Raw genomic sequence first — 19,771 nt, forward strand, 5'->3', positions numbered from 1 at the left:
TTTTACTTATGTGGTCCTCAAGATAAGTTAAAATGATGCAGAAGTACAATGAAAGTATCTATCCTATCCTATCCTAATGAAAGTATTCCTATCATTTTAAATGATCAGAATGTATCTATGACAAAGGGTTCTAAAAATATGGCTTCTTATAAAAAAGTGTTCCCATGGCTCAGTTTGCCCCGGGTTAGGGGTAAGTTGACCCAAGTAGCGTCAGTGGGTAAGATGCACCATCTGGGTGTAAAATGACCATCTGACCAAATCTGATTCAATAAATAATAATTTAAAAACTAATTTAATAATTTCCTTTTACAAACAGTCATATTTCTTTTCATGAAGTTAACTTTAACAACATAAAACCAACCAAATGAAGATTAGATTTCAATATTTAATTGTTTGCATTTCTGAAACAATATGCTGACCACTAAAGTTGTTCTTCCTAAAAACACACTAAACAGAGGGTTTGTTGGCCATTAGGGACTACAGGTAGAAAGATATATCTTATTATAATGCGATGAAAAGCATTTTCTGGTTCTTATCAGAGAAGGATTTGGTGCACTTGTACACTGTCCCTATCAAATAAACTACAAAATATGTATATATGATAAACTAAACCAGTACTATCACATTAAAATACCAGTTTATAATTCAGATATTTAACTTAACTACAGTGCCTTATGGTGGGGTAAGTTAAAATGCTGACTCAATTTACCCCACAGCATTTGGCTCACTTTGCCCCATAGCTGCCATTTTGGAAAAAATAGCTACTGTTTCTTATCAGTTCAGGCTAATATTTAGCTAAATGATTTGCATGGTTTTATATGTTGCTAAATCACCTATATGTATCATAAATATTTTTAGACCTGGATAAATTAGCTTTGATGTAACAACCATTACATCTGTTTTACTTTTAAAATTTTACTAAGCAAAAAACAGTTTTTAAAGTAAATGGGTGCCTTCCATTCCCCCCATGTGTTTCTCCTTTTCACAGTCTGGCAGAAATGATGGGTGGTTCCAAAAAACATGGTCACATAACATTAAAAGTGTACAGTTACCAAGAAACGGGGGGTGGGTCCACTTACCCACTGGCTCAACTTACCCCACTCTCCCCTACTTCCATTGAAGATGAGGCAGAAACAGGCTCAGAGAGTGAGGGAGAGCCCATTCTTATCAACACATCTACAATAAAGTGTGAAATTATTACAGTGTGTGCTGTCTTTGTATTTGTAACAACTGGATAATTTGTATTAACAAGCACCCACCCCCCTAGTGCCCCTTTTTTGGTTTGGGCCACTACCCCTCAAAATATCTGTGCATGGCCCTGGTCAGATGCATGCTCTGACACGAGCACTGACGCGCGCGCATACATAAGACCATTCTTTCAGTTACTGTACATACTGCTGCACTGCACAGAAATTACTACCTACATATTTACATATGGTTGGGACACGCCGCTGAAAACTGATGTGTCATTAAAGATAGCGGTCTTGTGCTTAATAAGATGCCCTTAATGTACAATACCACCACTGGTCGCCAGAGGCTGCAGCTGAACTTCCGGTGGACTAAAACGCACTTTGTTCATAAAAATACTTTATTTTCCGTTTTGGTTTTATTGTATATTTATTTGATGCATTTAAAGAAATATTTAGGAAAACAAACCAAAAATATGTCTCAGATTAATTTTTTATGTTCATGAATATGGTGGAATATATACAAAACGAACGGTTTATTTGTTTTTCCGTTTTGAAAACAAAAACGAATAAAGGAATTATCCGAAGGTATAATAATCCGTGTATCATTCGATCATTCATTTTTTGATTTAATATTGAAAGTAGAAAAATTAGAAAACTGATCCTTTTTCATTTTTTCATTTTTTTTCCAAAAAACGAAAAACGAGAATTCAGCTTAAATTTTCGTTTTTCGTTCATGGGTGGAAAAATGAATAAACAGTTTGAATATTTGATTTCTACATGTGGGCGGGAATTAAACGCCCCTTTCTGCTGATTGGTCAGCCAAAGATCAAACCGTGCCATCATCAATTCTTCTGCAGTATCACACAGCAGAATAATAGTCCTCTGTTGCTGCAGTTGTACAGATTAATATTTCATATTATATCAATTTCATATTTTTCTCAACAAACAGACTAAATGAATAGCTCGTCTAATGACAGAGTATTAAGTTCCCTCGATGGGGCAAAAATCAATCAGTACTCAATATTAATTTAAACTGCTTTAAATATGACTGATGCTTATTTCCTGTGCACTTCAATACTGGTCTGCGCTTGACTGTAGTCGCGTCTGTCTGCTTATTGAGTTTATTTAACCCATCGCAATTTCGCAACATCGCAATGTCCTGCTCGGGCTTGCCAATTTAATGGCAGAGAATGGTGACTTTAGTTGTTGTTTTTTTTAAGCGGATACATATCTGTCATAAAATAATCCAATGCATCTCGTGGCGTATATTCCAAGCATTCTGAATGTACACTGAGGGTTTGGTGAGAAAAAAACGAAATGGCAAGTTATTATATTTTATGAAAATCTTGCGTTGCAGCTCACGCTGCGCACAAGTGCATATCCTTTTGAGATATCAATTATAATCAATTTTAATAAAACACAAGATTACATTATATAACTCTAACAGTAGGTTATTTAATATCTGTTGTTCTCTGGTTGTCAGTCAGAATGACAGTTCTTGCAACTTAGGCCTATATATACCCAAGCCAATTTATTATTCTTTCCTTTTTTTCTTAGTGTTTAAAATATTTATTTGGAAACAAATTAATTAATTTCTTAATTAAACAAACAGACTTACTGGGTGAGCAGGGTAGGCTAAGACAGCTGTCATATCATACCCTGCCATGCCCAGCTGATGCAAAGAATATAATTTATAATTTATATTTTCCAAAAAACAAAAAATGAGAATTCAGCTTAAATTTTCGTTTTTCGTTCAGGGGTAGAAAAATGAATAAACAGCTTGAATATTCGATTTCTAAACATGGGCGGGAATTGAACACCCCTTTCTGCTGATTGGTCAGCCGAAGATCAAACCGTACCATCATCAGTTCTTCCACAGTATCACGCAGCAGAATAATAGTCCTCCACAGCTGCAGTTGTATGGATTCTTAACACATTTATTGCAACTACATTTCATCTTTTTTCATCAAACAAACAGGCTAATGAATAGCTTGACAACTCATACCATAGTCTAGACAGGGCTTTCTCCTGTGTAGATATAAATTATATTCTATTGATTATAATTGATATCTCAAAAGGATATGCACTTGTGCGCGGTGTGAGCTGCTGCGCACTCACACTGTAACGCAAGATTTTCATAAAATATAATAACTTGCCGTACCCTCAGTATACCTTCAGAATGCTTGGAATAATAATAATAATTTGGAATATACGCCACGAGATGCATAGGATTATTTTACGACAGATATGCATCCGCTTAAAAAAATTAAAAAATAAATAAAGTCACCATTCTCTGCCATTAAATTGGCAAGTGGGAGCAGGACATTTTTGTGTTATTACGTAATAAGCCTTTAGAACAACATTAAGGTGAGTAGTCACTCTAGTTCACACAGTTACAATAAATTGCGATGGGTTAAATAAACTCAATAAGCAGACAGACGCGACTACAGTCAAGCGCAGAAGTGCACAGGAAATAAGCAGCAGTCATATTTAAAGCAGTTTAAATTAATATTGAGTACTGATTGACGTTCACGTGGATTTTTTTCTCCATCAAGGGGAAATAACTTAATACTCTGTATATTTTTAATTGTGTAACGTTCCATTCAATATAACTACAAAATGTCATGCCTTTGAAAAATAAAGAGAAAAACAGAATGCGCTGCTTTAGCAGAAAGGGGCGTTTAATGCCATGTGTAGAAATCGAATTAAATTAAAACATTAAACACCCCTTTCTGCTGATTGGTCAGCCGAAGATCAAACCGTACCATCATCAGTTCTTCCGCAGTATCACGCAGCAGAATAATAGACCTCCACTGCTGCAGTTGTACGGATTAATAACCCATTTTATCAATTTCATATTTTTCTCATCAAAAACAATTCTTCTGTGTAGACCAGTGGTTCGTAAAGTGATAGGGGGTCCGAGAAATAATTTGCTATAGCCTAAATTATTTCCAGACTGTAAAGTCGCTTTTTTATCATGATACATAGGCCTACTGTGATTTATATGATGCATTTAATGTCAAATAATCTAAATGAAGCCTTTTAAAAGACAAGTATTCCCTGTGGTTCATGTTTGTGACATGTTGAGAATTCAGCTTAAATTTTCGTTTCCTTGGGGGGACCAAGCTGTCAGCAGTCCAACTTTTCAGTCCATAAAAATCACCAGCTCTGTCATAGACGTTACTATACGATCACTATGGTTACCACTACAGGCACAATTGAGGCAGCTACCAGCTCCTCATAGGACCCCGGGGGCAGGAGTCAAAGATACTCAAAGATACTCTTTGGCACATACACACACAGAGAACGTAAACGTCGGTGGCAGCACCATCATCATGTGTGTTTATTGACAACAGAACAGAAATGATGTTGATATCTGAAAGCACCAAAACAAACACGCCCATACCCCAACAGGACCTCGCCCCTATTTTGAAATCTCCGCCCCACATGTACGTACGCAACCATGGCAATGACGATTGCGGAAACAAGTGAAGATGACACACAAGCATATTCAAACAAAAGCCAACACGGATAAGTTGTGTAAAACAAAGCAAAGTCAACATTACTCACCTATCAAAAAGAAACAGCACAACCTTGGCGTCCGATTCGAGCCCTTCCCGCTCCTTGAGTTTCTCTCCACTGCTGGAAAGCTGCTCCGATATTTATGCAGGTCATACCTCTTGCCTGATTGTAACCCTTCTTTTTAATGTTTTGTTTCTCTGATATTTTCCTCTTTTTTATCTGCCATCTCTCTCTATCTATAATCGATCTGCTAATATCCGTCCTGTGCACTCAAATTGGGCGCTCTCTTCTCTCTATCAGTACAAGACACGCCCCCTTACTGCCGATTGGCTACAAGTGTGTTTTGGGACTTCGTCAGACACTGCGGTCAGTCGCTTAGTGCACGTTTAAGGAGCGGTGGGCCGGGCTGCCACTACTTAAGCTAGTGTACATAGTGGAAACCCTGATTAATCCTCTGTTTACCGATGTCGCCTTTCGTAGAGACAGTGAGGGGGACGGATCAGGTCACTATGAATCTGGGGGGGTTATGTCCCCCTCGTCCCTTGTGCCATCTGCGCGCCTGATTTGGAAGTCACATCAAATATTAATTAGGGTAAGCAATTAAAAAGACAAACAATAGCTTATCTCTCTTTGTTATATAGCCTAACATTGCATTGGCTCAATATGTATTTTTGTATTTACTGTTGATGAACTCAAAAGCCTGTTCTTATAAATAATATAGTCATGGATACCATGATCAAATAAATAGTCATTTAAATATATTTCAATAGCCTATAGCAACACTAATATAACAACCCCCAGCCTGTTCAAAAAATGAAAAAAGGACCCCCTATAGGATTTACCTCAATTCGAGCACTGTTTTATACAATACGTTCAGTTTTGGAGATGGGATGGTCATTGCAAATAGCCTACTGTAAATGCAGATCGACTGGGGGTGGATTTGATTTTTACTATACTGTAGGCTAATAGCCGCGGGAATGTCACATTTAGCCAGGATTTATGTTTTGAGTGTGCACAGCTTAAAGGGTTCCTATTATGCTTTTTCACTTTTTCAACTTTAGTTAGTCTGTAATGTTGCTGTTTGAGCATAAAAAAGATCTACAAAATTACAAAGCTCAAAGTCCACTTCAAAAGGAGATATTTTATTGAACAGAAATCACTTTTCATATTTTCCGGGATTTGTGATATCACAAATACCGACGAATGGGACGAGGCCTGGTTGAGCTGCACTAGAGAAGGCAACGAGTGTTATCACTATGTCGGAGACACGCTAGCTTTCCCAAGGCAGACGAACTTAGAGTGGTTACAATCATCCGGGTTTAAATTGCGCTCAAATTGATTTGATTTTGACACAATATTTACACTGAAGCTCGCAGACAGCTATGGTAAGGGGCATGAAATTTCCCGACCAGGCGCCGAGTGGCGAATCACAACACACGCTGACCCAGCTAACCAATCGCAGCACATTTCGTACTTCAGAAGGCGAGCCTTCATTTGATACAGGAACTATTCGAGCCGTTCATGCCAGACTGGGGAGAGAGGTGTTGTAATTATGTAAAATATGTAAAAAATTATGTGTTTTTCGAACAACCTAGTATGAGAGCTTGTTCTAGTACACCCCCAAAACAAAATCAAGACTTTGTAAAAGAGCATAATAGGACCCCTTTAAGTAACACGTTGATAACTCAGGCCCGGCGCCAGAGGACATCCCTGTGCCCCCCCTCTGGACCGAGGGGGACATCCGGACTTTAGTTTCGAGTGTATAATAGTCTAACTCGTAGTGTAAAATTGTCTAACTGATTGCTTTTAGATGGAAAAGCTGCCCATAACTCCTGGTCTAGGATCGGTTTTCTTCGTAATAATAGAATAATGAAATAGATTTCAATTCAATTCAAGTTTATTTGTATAGCGCTTTTCACGATACAATTAACGAAAAATCAGTTAAAGACGTAATCAAACAGACGATGAACACTATTTGGCAAACAATCCAGTGTATCTGCCCTTCTGTTTTGGAAAGCGTCAAATGATTTTACAATGCATTTTCGCAAAGGGGAGCAAAGTAGCCAATCACAGACATGATTGTTGATTTCTACAATGCAATGGCCGATCAGATGTGTTTAGGTTGGAATCAACGCTCTCACCGCTTTTTGTCCGGTGCTGAGTTCTATCATGCTCGTAACTTCATTAAAAAAAGTTTCATTGTGTGGTCACATTCATTGGTTAAAACAGAACTTTGTGAGATCGTGATGAATGAGTGACAGATTTTTTATAAATTTAAAAGGAGCACTTTTTCATGCTGTATATGAAAATATATTCCGAATTTAAATAAAATGTGTGTTTTTCATGCTTGACAAGCGACCACGTATGACACAGAGATAGCTAACTACTACACTATATAGAAAAAGATAATAGCCTAATTTCAGAAGCGCAAAGTGATGTGATTCTGCAACCGAGCCTGGTCCAATGCAGGATTTAGGTAAGGAAACGGTTATTAATTACTTGTATTGGCTGCCATGCCAAATCATGCACCTGCTTGCTTTTCTGTTTAATTTAAGTGTTTTTGTGAACGTATATGCTTTAACCAGGATGCCGAGGTCAAACCTCTACTCTTTTCGAAAGACATCCTGGGATTTTTAATGACCACAGAGAGTAAGGACCTCGGTTTAACGTCTCATCCGAAGGACGGTGCTTGTTGACAGTATAGTGTCCCCATCACTATACTGGGGCGTTAGGACCCACACAGACCACAGGGTGAGCACCCCCTGCTGGCCTCCCTAACACCTCTTCCAGCAGAAACCTAGTTTTTTCCAGGAGGTCTCCCATCCAGGTACTGACCAGGCTCAACCCTGCTTAGCTTCAGTGGGTAACCAGTCTTGGGCTGCAGGGTGATATGGCCACGAGATGCATATGGGGTTTGCGCTTAGTGTCAAGTGAATGCTCAAAATACATTATTTGGGTAACACTTTACAATAATATACTAACACTTTAATACACTTTAATACATTAACTAACATTAACTATAGGAACCTTTTTGTGAAATGTTACAATTATTTGTTATTAAAGCATATACGTTCACAAAAACACTTAAATTAAACAGAAAAGCAAGCAGGTGCATGATTTGGCATGGCAGCCAATACAAGTAATTAATAACCGTTTCCTTACCTAAATCCTGCATTGGACCAGGCTCGGTTGCAGAATCACATCACTTTGCGCTTCTGAAATTAGGCTATTATCTTTTTCTATATAGTGTAGTAGTTAGCTATCTCTGTGTCATACGTGGTCGCTTGTCAAGCATGAAAAACACACATTTTATTTAAATTCGGAATATATTTTCATATACAGCATGAAAAAGTGCTCCTTTTAAATTTATAAAAAATCTGTCACTCATTCATCACGATCTCACAAAGTTCTGTTTTAACCAATGAATGTGACCACACAATGAAACTTTTTTTAATGAAGTTACGAGCATGCAGCACCGGAGCACCGGACAAAAAGCGGTGAGAGCGTTGATTCCAACCTAAACACATCTGATCGGCCATTGCATTGTAGCTCGCAACCCTCATGTCTGTGATTGGCTACTTTGCTCCCCTTTGCGAAAATGCATTGTAAAATCATTTGACGCTTTCCAAAACAGAAGGGCAGATACACTGGATTGTTTGCCAAATAGTGTTCATCGTCTGTTTGATTACGTCTTTAACTGATTTTTCGTTAATTGAATATCTGCAAAGTTACGAAGCTGAAAGATCAATGCAAACAGAGATATCGTCTTTTAAAATTCTGGCAGTTCAATGCCTATAAAAACAGCTGGTAGGGACTACAACAAGTTACTTCCCGGGTTCATGACGTAACAAACCCAGATAAACCCCGCCCTCAGGAAAAGGCAGCAAAGGGGGCGAGGCCATGCTGCGCTGCTTTAGAGAAGAGGAAGAGAAAAGTAGAGGTGCACATAAAAATCTATTCATATATGAATCGCGATTCTGTCTTCTAATGATTCTGATGGATTCACAAGTTTCAAAATCAATGTTCTAAAGCAGCGGTTCTTTATACTGTTCCTCGCATCCCCCCGCTCTGCACACACTCTGCATTTCTCTCTCTCTCTCTCTCTCTCTCTCTCTCTCTCATTCAGCTCAGCTCCAACAATGAACTGTTCCAATTATACACTTATTTTCACATAGCTATCAGAAGCATTAAGCATGGACGTGCGTGCAGTTGCCGTACTGAATTAAAGCTTTAATCAGGATAAAAAGTATAAAAAGTATGAGACCACAGCAAACAAAAAACATAGGCCTACCATTAAAAGCCGTGCTTGCACAGGTTCTGCACGATCCTCTTCAATAATATCCTCTGCTTCTTAATCAGGCTCAAACTGATAAGCGATATTAAGGACACCGTTGTTTACAATACAACCGGAGCACATGACGCTGAGGTGAGGGGCGGGACGGTTAGACGTGCACTAGAGGTGGTTTAGCCAATCACAACACACTGGGCTAGCTAACCAATCAGAGCCCATCATATTTCTGAGGGCAGGGCTTCATATAAACAGGAAATGATCAGCGCGTTTCTCAGAAAAGGGACAGAGCGGTGTGGAATAAAGGTAAATTATGTGAAAAATAATGAGTTTTTTTTTTTTTAAATGAAGCATTAACACATGTTAGACTGCACCCCATAAACACAATCAAGCCTAGAAAAAAACCAGTGAACCACCCCTTTAAGGCTTGTGCCGGTGTGTTCGGCCATCCACTGATTTTTATATAATAGGCCTAACATAAATAATGTATCCTATAGTTGAGTTGGACATCAGACATGCGTCCGCTTAATTTATACAGCACGAGCTGCAGCGCAAGATTAACAGGACCATATGGCTCCGGTGTTGTGCCGAATTCTGACCCCCACCAGATTATTACCCCCCTAGTATTGGTAGGTTTAGGGGGGCCTCAGGGATCCCGGCCCGGCAACCTCAGTGCCCCCTAACCTCTGATGCAATCTCCAGAGTGGGTGCTCTGATTTTAGTCTGTGAGGTTACTGCCCTGGGAAGATCTCCCAGGCTGTTAAATACATGGATTAAAAGGGGAATGTTTTCATTTTGGTTTTCATAAAAAAAAAAAAAAAATTATAATTCGTTCAGGTTCCAGAGCTAAATAAGAATGGAGCGTTTAGAAAGAATTCGAATAAACTTTGCTAATAGCCTGTTCTTGAATCTTCAAACTGCTAACACTTTGCAGTTTCGAATGCCTACTGTAGGCTATGGCCAAAAATGATGGACTATGCCTATATTTCCGCTGTTTGATCACGCCGGCGCCTCACACGCACACTACCCATTGCAAACAGCGCAGCCATTCACCGTGCCGTTCAGCGGAAGCACTGGTCCACTGTGGCATTTTTTTGCTCATTATGATTTTTTCCGTCGACACTGGAACGCGAGTGAACTACAAAACCTATTTGACCTAATAGCCTAAATATATAGCTTCAAAAACATCGCGCATATGGAAACGTTTGGATTTGTGCCGAATGAGAGAAGTAGGATATGAGCCCAACTTTACCTTCAGTTTCACTTTGTTTTGGCTTGTTTATAGCTAAGCCTATATTATATACTGCGATTATATTTATCCATTATAAATATTATATACATTTATTTTATTGATGTATTTATGACATCAATTACTACATTCTTTTTTTCAGAAATTTAAGTAACTGTAAATGTTATTGTGTGTTTGTACTTTTCATATTTTTAGCTATCTACACCAAAACTAGAGAGCTTCCAGTAGGTTATTTTATGGAGCTGTCAATACTGATCTGACCGCCTTCAGTCAGCTGACGAACATCCTATTCATACATAATACTAGGCTATATGTTATTAAATTGTAGGATATATATATATATATATATATATATATATATATATATATATATATATATATACAGTGTATATATATCAAATTTATTTACAAGTTTCGTGTTTGTGTTTTTCCCGTTTTAATCGTTGCATCTGAAAATTACTTCAACACTAGTAGTCTACATAATTTAAAGGAGACATATTATGCCCCTTTTTACAATATGTAATATAAGTCTCTGGTGTCCCCAGAATGTGTCTGTGAAGTTTCAGCTCAAAATACCCCACAGATAATTTATTGTATCATTTTGAAAATCCCTATTTTGAGTGGAAGCAGAAATACGCTGTTTTCAGGGCCTGTCTCTTTAAATGCAAATGAGCTGCTGCTCCCCACCCCGTTTTCCAGAATAGAGCTGCGCCATTACAGCTCGGACCTGCTAAAAACTAGTGGTGGGCAGAGCGAGGCTTCATGAAACACTGAAACAGTCGAAGCAAATGTGTCAAGGCTTTGAAACAATTCGACAACCGTGTCTACGGTGACACCTAGTGGTCATTTTCAAGTATTGCTTGAAAATGTGGGTTAGGGGAGTGGTTAGTGTGCATGGCTGGCATGTTGTTAGAACCTGTCACTTTAGGTACGAATCTCGGATGAAACATGTATATAATTATAATAAATATTTGAAAGTTGTGTTTTTATTGTTCTGTTCCTGTAATGTGTTGTAACATCTCTCTGACAACTGAATGAACTCTTTGTGAATATGTTATTTTGGTCATGAAAAAATTAACATTAATAAAACATATCAAGCCACCACGCCTGGCATTTTTTACATATAAAGATTTTTATTTAAAAATATTAATTGTTCTGCTGCATTAACTCCAGTTTTATACTTTGCGGGAGTTAGGTTAAGACAGATGTGTGATTGTGTGGTTTGTTCCCGACCCTATCGATCAAAAACAGATTCGGGTCTCAAAACACTTGTGAAATGCCCAGATGCTTTGATTCGCCTTAGTCACGTGACATGGGTGTTTCGAATCACACTTTGGAGCAGTGTTTCGAAACATCTGCGCTTCGGGATTTCGACACCGTGTCGAAACGTCAGTTTCGCGTCAGCCATCCCTACTAAAAACATCTGTTTTGGTTCTGATTATCATGTTTATCGCGCTGAAATCATGCGGTTTAAACCATATGAGTTTAAAGGGGTCATATGACATTGCTAAAAAGAACATGATGTTGTGTATTTGGTGTAATGCAACATGTTTATGCGGTTTAAGGTTAAAAAAACACATTATTTTCCACATAATGTACATTATTGTTGCTCCTATATGCCTCGCCTTTCTGAAACACTTTCGATTTATACAAAGCTCATCGTTCTGAAAAGCGAGGTGTACACTGATTGGCCAGCTATCCAGTGCATTGTGATTGGCTGAATACCTCAAGCGTGTGACGGAAATGTTACACCCCCTAACATACTGTGATGTCATCTCCCAGCATGACGAGACAAAACCAATAAAACCCATTACATATGAGGCAATTGTTGCATCCATTGGGGACATAATTACTGACTATAATGACTTATACTGTGTTTTTACACATTGCGTTGCGTTGCGTATCGCACTGCGTAAACATAAAACCATGTCTGCATTTGTGATCGGAGAAACGACAAACAAAAAAGCGCTAACGTTAGTCCATACACTTCAGTTTGGGACAACCTTCGTCACGCCGCTGTGACGCAATCGCACTTCAAATGCGCCCTCCGGAGTCTGTGCACTTCACTTTGGGACACAGCTAACGTGTTTTCACAAGCGACAACTGTGTACCAGCTCTAATGCCATGGCATACAAAAATGCATGGATTCGCTACAGGAGGCCTTTATACTAAATCGAATACATCCTTACTATAGTGAAAAACAGTACGCCAAAAGAAAAGAATGTCCGAATTCACAGTAATCAAAAAACAGTAGGGGAAAAATACCCAGATGACCTACTGCTTCCTACTGGATTCTGAAGTGTGCACTTATCTATTTCACGAGGCCACTGAAGAGGATTTATGAATGATAGTGAAGCAATGCAACTGATGCGAGTAGGTCACATAGCAACATTCATACTATATAGAACATATTTTTTTAATGGTCGCAAAGTTAAACTTGTTAAGTTTGAGTGTGTAAGGACAAAACGCACAAAATGTACTAATTTCAATACCCTGTAGATGGTGATATTGCTTCTTTTTTAGCAAAAATAATCTGCTGCAAAAAAAGTAAGCTGATATGCAAAATGTAATGGGTAACTGTGTTACTCACTGCAAATGTAGTTGAGTAAAGTATACATATACTTATTCAAGAATATAGTAAAATAGAGAGTAAAAGATGCTAATATCTTCGATACTCAGATATCAAATTACAAAGCACCCAATAAGATACTTAAGTAAAGTAAATTTACTCAAATGCATTATAAAGTGAGTAGTATACAGTATTTTTATACACACACTGCATGATGTATGTACATTATGTATGTGTGTATTTAGTACCTGGTAACTCAGATGATGTTTCCTCTTTCAATGATGTGTTTCCTGTAGAGGGTCTTCAGCACCTTGGCACTGCCAAATCTCTTAAACCGACTCTTCACATTATTGTAGAACCATTCTAGTGACTGTGTCCTTAAGAGCCTACACACAAAAGATAGTTTGTGGATGTTAAATTAAATACATTCTAAGCTCCACTATACAAATAGACACAAAGCAGAGCTAGATGGGAGGCAATCCCTGCCGGTACGAGACTCGAACCCACAACCTTTGGGTTACGAGTCCGACTCTCTAACCATTAGGCCACGACTTCCCCAATATATATATTAGTAGTTCATTATATATGGTTCAACATAAGTGAACAATGCCAGGATGACCTACTCAAAAAATATTTAGGCCTAAATTTAAGATTTATGTTTATGAATTGCACATAAAATTCAATCAATCTTGGTTTCACGTTTTAATCTAACTTTTGCCTACATCTTGTGAACAATCTGCCAGGCTGTTTTGAACAAATGTGCATACATAATTCTTCATAAATTAAAAGAACATATTTAGATATGACTTTACTGTTAAGTGTCATTGCCTCTCCTTAAACTCTGCAGTGTATAGGCTACGTGGCCATTAGTCCTTTACAGAAGCATAAAAAATATATCTTAAAAATAAAATGATATAGGCTACAGAAAGCGAGCAACGAGTGCTCCCAAGCTGTCATTCACTTCAGCTGCAGCGCGAATGGCTATAATGGCAATGCTGCAAATCGAATGTTGAGGCTCCGCCATTATTATTGAATTTCATTAGTCACACTTATTTATGTGCGTTTGTTTGCGGGAAAGTGAGCAAGACATGACAGTTACGGTCTCATGATTATGGTTAAATAAGATGAAAGACATAGGCTATAATATAAATAAATTAGCTACATTTATTTTCAAATTAAATATCACAACACACATTTATCATTCAGTCTAGTGCGTTTTACATATAATGTAAGCGCAACTTGTGTAGATTTAACAAGGCATGACTGCTTCATTTTGGTATGTATTTGTATACTTTTACCATCTAATCAAGCTCAGCATGCTTTAATTTTGTGTCGCTAGACGTTTGCATCACTAAGGTTAAATTAGTATAATTATAATTTGTTAAATTAGCATAATAAGGTTAAAAGTCTTTCTTTGGCCTGCACTCTGGAAGTGATCTGTTAAATCTAATACAATTTATTTACTCAAACTAAAACTAAACTAAACTATATAAAAACTAAATAGAAATGTGTTCACAAAATAAAAGCTAAACTAAAACTAACAAAATTATTAATGAAACTAATAAAATGAAACTAAATTTTATTGCAAATTTGAAAACGATATAAAAATAAAACATTTAAAAATGCAAAGCTATGATAACCTTGCTCTACACTGCTCAAAACTCACGTTTGAATCATCAGTGGCAAATCCTTTAAATATGAAAACGTACTTACAGCCTGTGAGTCAGAACAGCCGGCATTGTAGTAAACTCTCCCAGGAAACAGTCCTCCATAAAATGCACTGCACACATCTGAGTATTTGGGTTGAACTGTTCTGGAACAGTGTTGTAAATACAACTTAACCACTGATTTCTAGACGTGTCCTCTTTTGGAAGGCCAAACAAAATATTTTCGCTTTCACAATGAAACACACAGCGTCTTCACAACATGGTGGCAGCGGTGGCAGCAACAATAAAGTTACGCCTTCTTTCTTTGCGTGAACATTTGGGCGGCGTTATGCAAATCTTCCCACATCATGACGTAGACATGTGGGGGCATGTTTAAACAAGGCGTTTTAGGAGGGCGTGGACCAGTCTTAACTTTTATAAAGAATAGCTCTTTGGGTTTGAGACTTCAGTTTTTGCAACTTTAGGGATCTTATCTATTCACGAACAGATTGGAATACTCCAAAGAGAAAGGAAAACTTGAAATCGCACAATATGACCCCTTTAAAATGCTCTCTCTCTTTATATTCAAAGCATGAAGCATGACCCTGCAATCATTCTTGACAGATGTGTGTCCAGCCATCTTCAGATATGACATTTGCCAAATGAAAAAATCCAGCACCTGTGGAATAAAGCGCTGATATTATGCACATCAGAAACTGAGATATAACAGCTTTCCCATGGGAACGTAGCATAGTTATTGCGGGATGTCTAAAAGCTGCAAATATCCATCACAGCAATGGCAGATCTAATAGGGTTGTGGTAAAAAAATCTAAATGTCTCAGCTAACAGAGATTAAGATCAAAATTTAAATTTTGTGGATTAGGGCCAAATCTGTTAGTTTTGAGTCTAAATGCTAATACACTCCTAAAAGTTTAACAAAATGAACTTTTAGTGGAAATACACATTTAAAAATTGTTCTTTAGAATGAGAATGTCCCTTCCCATAATGCCACAGGAAGTTTTGTATCAAAGCTCAAGGGATGTCATAATAACAATAGATTACGATATATAGATTATAATAGATACAGTACAATAGATTATGAATTTAGATTTAATTTTTCCACTGAATTAACCAACATATAAGAATTAATAATGACGACAACCACAAAAAGTAGTCCATATGACCTAAATTGTTTGCTAAATAAATAAATCCCAGAACTGTACAGTTCTGTTCTTTCAAAACAAAATAGGCTCCATCTTGAAATGAATGCTTTCCAGCTTTGCAAGGATTAATTAAACATCTGTTTGGAGGTTAATGCAGTTCACGTGCAGTTCACTTAAGTGTTGCCACATTATGGACAGTTACCCTTTAGCCCTAGAATGAAATCAGTAAAATGGCCGATTAAGGGGATTACAACAGTACAAGCTGGGAAAACACACAAAAATCATATGCTTACATCTATAAAATAACATTACACTCAAACATGATCTTTATTCTCTTTGTTATCTCTCTCTCGCTCTCTCTGTCTTTTTTCTGTCTTTGAACTTTTCTTTTGACAGCAGCTTAAATGTTCTCTATACTGCTGTTCTCTGCTTGACTACAAGTCTTTATACATAATGAAAACCTACACAAAGATTCCCTTCATTTCAAACATCTGTCAATACATCTAATAAGTTCTATAAATGTATTAATTCTGTCACAATGAGCCCAGCACAGACTATTGCCCAGAATTAGCAGTATCACATCTGTTTCACTGCTTACATTAGCTGTGCCTTATGTGCCCTTAAACTAAAGTGTTTACACCCTGGCCAAGACTTATCCTCAGGAGGTGCTGTAACACCCAAACTGAAGAACATTTGAAAAGCATCTGTGTTCTAACTCAAAATCACACTGTACAAAGAAGACGACACATCAAATAGCTCCGGCAGGGTGAGATCTCACAAACATTTCATGAACAATCCCTTCTGTCTCTCGCTCAGTGACCACAGTTTTCATCACAGCAACCTCCTTTTCTCTCCCTCTGTCCAACAAATAGCTCATGTCTGTCCTTGAACTATCAGGTTATGAAATGCCTTCTAATGATCATGAGAATCCAAATAAATTTATTGGTAACACTTTAGATTAGTGAACACATATTCAATATTAACTAAATGCTTTCCCTCAATAAAAAATGTTGCTGCTTATTGATATTAATTAAGGTAGTTGTTGTAGTAGTTAAGTTAGGTAATGGGTGGGTTTAAGGGTTCTAATATATGGTCATGCAGAATAAGGCATTTATATATTCTTGTACTAATGTACTAATACTAATAAACAGCCAATATGCTAGTAATTTGCATGCTAATTAGCAACTAGTTAATAGTGAATATCTAAAGTGTCAACTCACACTCTCAGATGACTGTATATCAAGTTTTTCCTGTGTCCACCAAGAGTTTCATAAGAGATCTCACACTGTGCTCAGATCATTTGCAATCAGATGTGAGAGTAATTTTAATATGAACTTAAACCTCTACATTGGCTTTATAGTTATAAACATACTATATGTCAATAACTGTCTCAGTTGCTCAATTGCAATAAGTGTTAAGAGTCAACCACGCCTACCTAAAACAGCTAGTTCTAACACGCCCCCACATGGCAACGTCACGATGTGGGAAGATTTGCATAATGCCGCCCAAATGTTCATGCAAAGAAATAAGGCGTAACTTTTATTCTTGCTGTAGTATTGTTGCTGCCACCATGTCGCGAAGACGCTGTGTGTTTCGTTGTGAAAGGAAAACTACTTTGTTTGGCCTTCCAAAAGAGGATGATATCCGCTTCGTCATGCCTAGAGCTGATCCGTGCTGGTTGCTGAGGAAATACAACAACTTCGCGCTGTGGATCGCCGGATCGGCTTTCACTGTGGACGAAGCGGAGTCAAGCCACATGTGACTCCTGCCGCAAACCCGGCAGTGTACGCCGTTCTCAAGCCCTCCGGCCTCCTCTCACTCTAGCCCGCCGTGTGTGACGCTGTGTATTTCGTTGTGAAAGCGAAACTACTTTGTTTGGCCTTCCAAAAGAGGATACGACTAGAAATCAGTGGTTAAGTTGTATTTACAACACTGTTCAACCCAAATATTCAGATGTGTGCAGCACATTTTATGGAGGACTGTTTCCTGATCCTGGTAGAGTAGACTACAATGCTGGCTGTTCTGACTCATAGACTGTAAGTACGTTTTCATTTTTAAAGGATTTGCCACTGATGATTCAAACGTGAGTTTTGAGCAGTGTAGAGTAGCGCTTGTTGTTTGTCATTTCTCAGATCACAAATGCAGACATGGTTTTATGATTACGCGGCATGATGCAACGCGTAAAAAGACAGTATAATCCATGCTTTGTAAAAATCAAAACGTTTCAGAAAGGCAGGGCATAGAGGATAAACAATAATGTACAGTATGTGGAAAATAATGTGTTTTTTGAACCTTAAACCGCATAAACACATTTCATTACACCAAATACACCAAATAATGTTATTTTTAGCAACATCATATGACCCCTTTAAATATTTTATGAATTTACAAATATTTATAAACAATAACGATCATAATAACCACAAAAAAGTAGTCCATATGACCTAAATTATTATAATTAATTTATGTCATATTAACTACTTTTTGTAATAATAAATTAATGGGATAATAATAATAATAATAATAGTAATAATACAATTTGTATTAAATAACTTGTGGTTCACTGACAAAAGACAGTCAATAAAGGGTAAGTAAATAATCATAAAAGTTTCATCCTGGGGAAAAATATTCCTGTAGAAATGCAAATTGATTACTTTACCATAATTTCACAAGTAGGTGGGAAACTGTTTATCTTCTTTGTTTATTGGGACTCTGAGAGTATCTTAAAAATTTTAATTTTATTTTTTTATCTCGGTCAATGTCAATGTCAACATCTAAAAGGTTGCAAGTTCACTCCCCAAGTATGAACACCAACAGTCAGTGACATCATAACGGCACTCTATCAACATCATGTCTGTGAGCTGATCACTTCACTCATGGTTAATTTTCTTGTACTCAGTGTACTATAAATCTCTGAGGATGAAAAACATCAGCTAAAACTGGAATACCAGAGGGGACAACAACAAAACAAACATTGTAACTGTTGTTACACAAAAAAGGATTTGATCATCCTTGGACACAAACTCACACTCCACTCGCATATCACTCTGCCTTTTGAACCATACCTAAGACATGTTCAAGAGGGCAAAAAGCCAATCCAGGTGAAATTGCGTGCAGTAATGGCTTCTTTACATGTCTGAGATGACTGATTCTAAACAGTACTCAAAGCACTATGACTAATAAAGATGACACAGAGCTGTGTGTAGAAGAATGAATATGGTCCAAGTTTGACCTCGGTAGCATTTATAGTCCAAAACAATGACCCGCAATGTTAGTAATGTGCATAGCTGCACTGACTAACATGTTTTCCCCCAAGCATTTTAGTGGCATTGTTGCCCAAGGGTTTGGCTAAATAAATTGGTCCAGTTAGCCTTCATTTAGCTTTTCTTATATTTAAAATTAACAATATAACACTCTTTAATAGTTACAATATCTGTATAGTACAAGTAATGGTGTTTTCATAATGCCGACTTTGTTTAGCAACATGTTTTCTGCCTGGCTTTTGAACAACTGAAATCTTTTCCACGCAATTATAATAGAAGAAGAACGCCATAATTATTATTTGCACTGAGAAAATAAACAGTGATGCTGCTGTAAAATGTTAGTGGCCTGTGGTGTGGAACTAACTATATTAATTAATGTGTTTGTGTATTGGACTTTTGATGCAGCCTAATTAATTAATTAGAAATTAACTAGAACGTTTTAGGCTTTGGTTCTATGTAAACCACATGAGAGCTGCATCAGAGCTATACATCAATAAATGTATTTTGTGCCATTTTAACTTCCTTCTAGTCTTTCAGCTCTTTAATCAAGTGTTACGACTTGTAACTTGTACCCAAGTGCTCCACATCGCAAGTGTAATGCTGTAGGGCCTACCAGGTGAGCTAACCGAACAAGTTTACATACGTACAATATGTTTTTTTCAAATGAGCCTACGTTTAAAAAAATTATAACATTTTAATGTAACCTTGGTTGAGAACTGTCACGAATTCGGTCCATGGACTTCCGTTTATTCACCATCAGAGGTCACCCTTTCCTTTACATTGACTCTCGTACAACACAAACTGTTGCATAGCACCCCAGACTACCTATCCCATCATTCATTGCACGGTTTGCACACTGCACTGACTGCACTGACTGCACT

The 19,771-nt window shown here is 37.5% G+C and overlaps 1 protein-coding gene across 1 annotated transcript in view; it reads right to left on the reverse strand.

The window, feature by feature from the left end:
- LOC107598185 (rab effector MyRIP-like) overlaps positions 1 to 19,771 on the reverse strand; it is a 184,349-nt gene that overhangs the window by 80,393 nt on the left and 84,185 nt on the right. Inside the window, 2 exon segments of the mRNA XM_016289460.1 lie at positions 13,067 to 13,079; positions 13,081 to 13,204. Of these exon segments, the coding sequence (XP_016144946.1) occupies positions 13,067 to 13,079; positions 13,081 to 13,204 (137 nt within the window).

Source organism: Sinocyclocheilus grahami, unplaced genomic scaffold (genome assembly GCF_001515645.1).
Source record: "Sinocyclocheilus grahami isolate Dianchi unplaced genomic scaffold, SAMN03320097.WGS_v1.1 scaffold247.1, whole genome shotgun sequence".
NCBI classification, from domain to species: domain Eukaryota; kingdom Metazoa; phylum Chordata; class Actinopteri; order Cypriniformes; family Cyprinidae; genus Sinocyclocheilus; species Sinocyclocheilus grahami.